At 38.3% G+C, this 6,250-nt stretch overlaps 1 protein-coding gene across 1 annotated transcript in view; it reads left to right on the top strand.

Annotated features, from left to right (window-relative positions):
• Nucleotides 1–661, top strand: part of LOC101852590 (putative sodium-coupled neutral amino acid transporter 11) — a 27,894-nt gene extending 27,233 nt beyond the window's left edge. The window contains exon 13 of the mRNA XM_005090870.3: nucleotides 282–661. Within this exon, the coding sequence (XP_005090927.1) occupies nucleotides 282–587 (306 nt within the window). The 3' untranslated portion in view covers nucleotides 588–661. The remainder of the gene's footprint in view (nucleotides 1–281) is intronic.
• Nucleotides 662–6,250: the final 5,589 nt, after the last annotated feature.

The following is a 6,250-nucleotide window of genomic DNA, read 5'->3' as shown; positions in this document are numbered from 1 at the left end:
TCTATCTATCTATCTTCTATTTATCTATCTATCTGACGATCTTATCTATCTTTCTCTCTCTCTCTCTCTCTCTCTCTCTCTCTCTCTCTCTCTCTCTCTCTCTCTCTCTCTTAATCTAAATTTATTTATGAGAAGGCACCATTGCTGTAGGGTCTTTTCTTATTTCCCTCTGTTATTTTTGTACGTTTTTTTCCTATAACTATGCACCAGCTTGTAATAACCATTTATCATGTCAAAGCGTTTCTGCATTTTTTAAGAAAGCTCTCCTTGTCTTTCTACAGGGCGTCTTGGCTGCAGCCCCGTTAGCTTATATCTTCCCTGCAGCCTGTGTGATTCGGCTACGACAGGAAGCCCTTTTCTCCCGCCGTAATATCGCACCCATCTTGCTCCTGGCCTTTGGCGTGCTGGTGGCTGTAGTTGGCTTTGTTATGGCCATGATCAACCTGGTCAGTGGCGCCAGCTGCTCGCACGGCCGGGAGCCCAGCTACTGTCTCTCTGAGCCGGACAACGCCACTCTCAGCACGTCCACCACACACGCCACAAGCCGGGCCCTCAAAGGGGGATCTCTAGTGGACACACTTTTCTAGTGCAAAGACTTTGGCTGAGAATTCTGTAAATTTAACTAGGTCTTTATTAAAATAAAGGGCTGGGTGAACCATTATTTCTCTGTAGAAAGGTTTTTAAGCAGGTGAGTAGTTCTACAATTTGGAGAAAGTGAACACAAGTTTTGTGTGTGTGTGTGTGTGGGGGGGGTTGTTTAGGGGGGAGGGTGGAGGGACTATGGAAAACTACAACAAAACATGTACTGGAAAACTTTTCTAGTTGCCGGTTTGGGGGTTCGAGCCATGGGCCCGACGTAGTGTCCTTGGGAAAGACACTTTACAGGAATTTTCCTCACTTCACCCAGTTGGGAATGGGTACCCAGTCATAGACAGCGAAAGGTCTTGTCAGTATGTTAGTGTTTTAGCGCCTATAAATGGCTGCTTGCACTGTATACTTCCCTGGAAGTTGAGGTTGTTTCAGAATGCTCTCAGGCCTGCTGGGGTAATAGTATAGATTTTGAAGTGCATAGAGCTTGCTGTTGAGCGGGGATTTGCACTATACAAATGCTATCTATTATTATTAGTTGGTAACTAAATTTGGGGTTGAAGACTCAAAGATGAGTCACATAGTTAAAAGCTTAAAAGCTTTGTCGGGTATCTTAAATGGTGGGGACCAGAAACACCATGTTGTTGTAGATTGACGTTATCAGTCAAGATAGCCCTTTCGTAAAACGGTATGGAATTATTTGGTTGCTTTCAAGGACAAGCGGTCTAACCCAGATTTCGGGGGTTTCCAGAATCTTGACCTACACCAAAAGTGGGCATTGCCCTACCTATAGGAGAAGTTTGGTTCCATTAATGTATATATATATATATATATATGTGTTTGGTTATAGAGAAAACTCTCTTTGTCTTTTAAAGAAACTGAATAAGGATCCAAAAACTTTACCTTCGATTTTCTCAAGACAGCATTTATTTTTTCCGGATAGCCCCCTTGTGCAACCATTTTTCAGTATAAGGAAGACAACCCTTGAAAACTGTTGGGAACATCTGATTTTGACTGCTTACTCCCTTTGTAAGATTTTGGACATAATATGGGAGTAGAGGGCCCTTTTGGATCAAAAGCGTTTTGCCTTTCCAACCTTTCGAATCGGAGATTGGTATTAACTGAAAATTTTGCCTTTAGTGTACTCTGAAATGCACAGAAGGATGTGTGCTTCCCAGGAAGCTGAGAATGTTTCGGAGTGTTCTATGGTCTGCTGGGGTAATAATATAGTGTAAAGCGCATAGAGCCTGCTGTTGAGCGGGGATATGCGCTATACAAATGCTATCTATTATTATTGTGTGGCGTCGGTGGCTTAGTGGTTGAGCTCTCGGACTCGCAACCGTTAGGTCGTGGGTTCGAATCCCGTCAGGGGCCCCGACGTTGTGTCCTTGGGAAAGGCACTTTGCTCAAATTTTCCTCACTTCACCCGGGTGGAAATGGGTACCCGGCTATAGACCGTGAACGATCTTGTCAGTTTGATAGTGTTTGAGCGCGTGAAATCCGCAGCTTGCACTGTATGCTTCCGCGGAAGCCGAGTATGTTTCTGAGTGTTCTCAGAGGGTCTGCTGGGGTAATAATAGTTGTAAAGCGCATAGAGCATGCTCTTGAGCATGGATATGCGCTATATAAATGCAATTATTATTATTATTATTATTATTATTATTATTATCATTATTATGTATGAAAACTAAAGAAAAACTAGATGGAAAAAGGTATCCATGCATTTTACTTACTCTCGAATACTATAAATATTATTCTATCATTTATCTTAAGTGGAAATGTGATCTATAATATTATATCATTCCTTTTATAAACTATTTGATGTGATATCAACATAATGTTAATAATTTATACGTTGTTTTCTTGTTTTTGAGATGTGTACTTTGTATCCATTTGTCATAAGTGATTTTTGTGGGAATATTTTAAAATTAAAGCAAGCCAGTGAGAGAATGTGAAGGTGTGTTTCAAGGCTATCTGATCATCCCTGCGTTTGCTTAAGACATAAAAAATGCAATCTTATGTTTATCCTTGAAATGAGACAATACATATGCCAAAGAAACAGTAATTATTGTATTTTGTAAGATTGGGATCTAGATTGAAATGTAGTGTCAAAGGGATTTTTAAAACTTGGATTCTTTAGAGAATGATGATCGGAATACTGTGTTGCTAAGACTTTTACAGTACTTTGATGTCTATATCCTAGTGCTCCCCTTCCAGTGGCGACTGGGATATTTAGATCAAATCTTAAATAGCTTAACTCATCTGGACGTGGCGCTGTTTGTGACCTTCCTTCTGATTCTCCCTATCCTCTGACAAATTAAAGATTTAAAGCTCAATTTTCTATGCTAGCCACATGTATTATGTATGAAAATAAAGGGGAAATAAGTATCTATCTCAACATATTGCTAAAAATGATCTTTCTTCAATCTGAGCTATTACAAAAGTAGAACTGGTTTTGTAGCAGTGAGTGGAGAGTCGTGAAACATGTCTCATGGTCCAGTGTTGGGAGTAACATGAGCAGTGAAACACACAGCTCGCGGTAGTGAAAGGGTTAAAGTAAATCTTGCATGGAACTGCTGTACCCGAATTTCAAAGCAATCTGAATTGGTATGTAAATTTTTTTCAAATGATTTTTTGAAAATGAAGTGTGAGTGCTTGAGAAATCCCTGTTGCATTACATTCAAAGTTGGTAGGTTCAAGGAAGGTTTAAGATGTTATTTGGTAATTATTTACTGTACTGTGATTGGGTGCTGTCAGAGTGAAACCTGAGCCAGTACCACTGTTACTCCAAAGTTTTCTTGTGTTTATATTTGAAAACGGTTGAGTTATTGGAATTTTAATGGTTTCTTGTCAAGTCAGTGTTGTCTAAATGAAAATGTGAGTCTGCAATCCCTGTGCCTATTTTGTCATTGGTCATGTTTTGGTCTCTAAGATGTCTCTAAAATAGATTGCTTCTAAAACTGGTCTTGGTAGTAATTTCCATCCTGGATTCTCCAGCAGGGACCGTCAATAAGTATATGACCTAGATAGAACCCTTATAGATTCAGTAACCCCCAAACATGGGGTCTGGCATCTTAAAAGTAACAGTCAGGTTTCTTGCTATTATATGCTAAAGACGAGTTAGATTCCTGTTTATCTTTATCGAGTATCTCCAGGTATCTGCCAGGATGTTGAATTCCACTCAACCTGGCTTAGCCCTAACTGGCAGCGACAAGGCAGACCACCTCCTAAAATATCTCAATTGTGTCGATGGGAGCATTAAACACTTCCTATTCTAAACCAAACTTAGGTGTAGCACTGAGAGGAACTGACCTTACAGAAGAACTTTCAAAGAAAAAGAACATTTACAAGCTCAGATGTTAGTAATTCATTACAGAAGACTATTGGTAGTAGGACCTGTGATACAAGTAGGCCTATGTGTGAGGCATCGCAGTGGAATAAGATGCTCCATAAAATTAATAAAATTGAAATTGAAGGACCCGCCATTTTTTCACAAGTTTGGCAATTTTTGTAGGCTAGAATTTTTGTTTTTTGGCTCAGCACCTTTAATAATCACTTATAAACACATTTTTTAACTTAAAAATGTTGATTAAAGACACCAAAAATGTAAATTTTCAGTTCCCAGGGACTCTTAAGCTATGAACGTCACCAAACTTTGGTGACCATTTTCTTGCTAATTTTACCTCTGAAACCAGGTAACCCCCACCTCCTTCAATCGCAAATATCTCGACTTCTATTCAACAAAGATGGGCATTTTTTTTCATCAAAAGTAAGACAAATGAACAAACTTTAAGATGATACCAATTACTTTCCAGCCGAAAAACTGACTGGCACCTGATTCCACCTCTTCATGACACGTATAAGATTCTGCAGAAGTCCAAGTACAATAGAAAGATAGAGAAAAATAGGTCAAAGCTTTTCCTCCTCCCTGATATTTTCTCACTGGGAGTAATGCTCATCTCAGTTCTGGTCCTTTTAAAAATCCTGCTAGTAACAGAATGCAACTTCAAAAAAGATGCTTTAAATCATATGAGAAGACTCTTCTTTAGAAACGCACGCTCATACTCATAGTCATAAAAATTACTGTAACTTCAAGCTGCTGTAACTTTGATCTCAGGGCTAACCCAGGTGGTGTTTTATTCTTATTCATCTCAAAAGAAAGATGGGAATGCTCAGAACAATATCTTTCTCTTTTAAACAGGTGTAAGTTCTCTGAAATGGTTTTGCTATTGTTTACAACTTGAGTTAGCTTCAACCATATAGGCTTTAGTTTGACTCTAAATAAGCATATCTGTTTCAAAGGAAGTGCATTACATGTACTTTTTAAAAAATTACAGCAGATCATGTTGAAAAAACGAGGACATATTTCACTGTAACAACAGATTTTGACAATATGAATAATTGTGATATCCATTTGTCTCTGACGACGCTTTAAGTTTGTTTGCTTTATAAAATCTTTATGAAGTCTCAAAATAAAAGAATTATTGAATATCAAAATAACATACGGGTCTTTGCAGGTGTGATTTTAGGGTACCTGTTGGCTTTCTCTCTCCTTACCACAGCATTGTTGTAGATACAGATCAAATTTTGTTCTTTACTGACTTTAAATGAACGTTAAAAAAGTGACCTTCAATAATTTCAGTCCATCTCAGAGTTATAACTCAGTGCTGAAGTGTTGATTTCTAGAGATACTTCATAATGTAGGCTACCCTGTATACCAAATATATGGGAACAGAAATTACTACACCTAGACTTTTGAGATGTAGCATACAAGAAAGTTAAAAAGTAGTTGGCATGCCTTTGGATTCACTGCCAAGTTGTGGCCACATTGCCGCTACCAATGTTGATAATGTTTAAATATAATATAATCTTGTCATTCCTAAGAAAAAAAATCAACCGGGGACAAAGGTGAGGCAATGGACAATACATGACTGAAAATGATCAAGTGAATGTAATTTTTGCCTCCTTGTTTGTTTTTGAAACTGTATTTATGTAGTATTCATAATTGTAATGTAGTATTTATGGTCGTACTTGTACAACTTAATCCGATTTAAACTGGGGACTTTTTTCCATGTGTGCTCATAATAACATACAAAGATTCCTCTAACAATATGGCAGCGTGCGGTCATGTTACTTAGCATATTTGACCTCTATTACCTTGTCATCTGTTCTGCAGTATCATCACAGTATGATCACAGGCACAGTTACAGACAAGGCCATCTGCTTCTTGCTTCTGATATACCCTGTGATATTGAGAGTGTGAGTACACAGAATAGTCTCCCAAACTATTTTCTTGTGCTGATATTTTGGTGCTACTGCTTTCGATTTAAAAAAAAGAACAGCAAGGTGTATGCTAATGAGTACACAACGGACAAGAAAAGAGGTATCTGACTACCTCTCTACAGCTACTTATCCCTATCTGTGGGGGGAAGGGGTGGTGTTTTGAGTCACTGTCTACGCATTGTTGTAGTTCTTGGGTTATAAACAGATCATTAGTGTTCCCACTGCATTTGCCTATTGTAGACTTGATTTCAGTATTGTTGTCATATTTCAGCTTCATGTTACTTCCCAAAAAGAAAAAAAGGAATAAATATACAAAATAAAGACTGGTTGATATCTTAGACTTCTTCATTGACAGACTGTGTTTTTAGCTACTGCAGTT

Source organism: Aplysia californica, unplaced genomic scaffold (assembly GCF_000002075.1).
Source record: "Aplysia californica isolate F4 #8 unplaced genomic scaffold, AplCal3.0 scaffold00022, whole genome shotgun sequence".
Taxonomy (NCBI): Eukaryota; Metazoa; Mollusca; class Gastropoda; order Aplysiida; family Aplysiidae; genus Aplysia; species Aplysia californica.
This window is presented reverse-complemented; position numbering and strand designations above follow the sequence as displayed.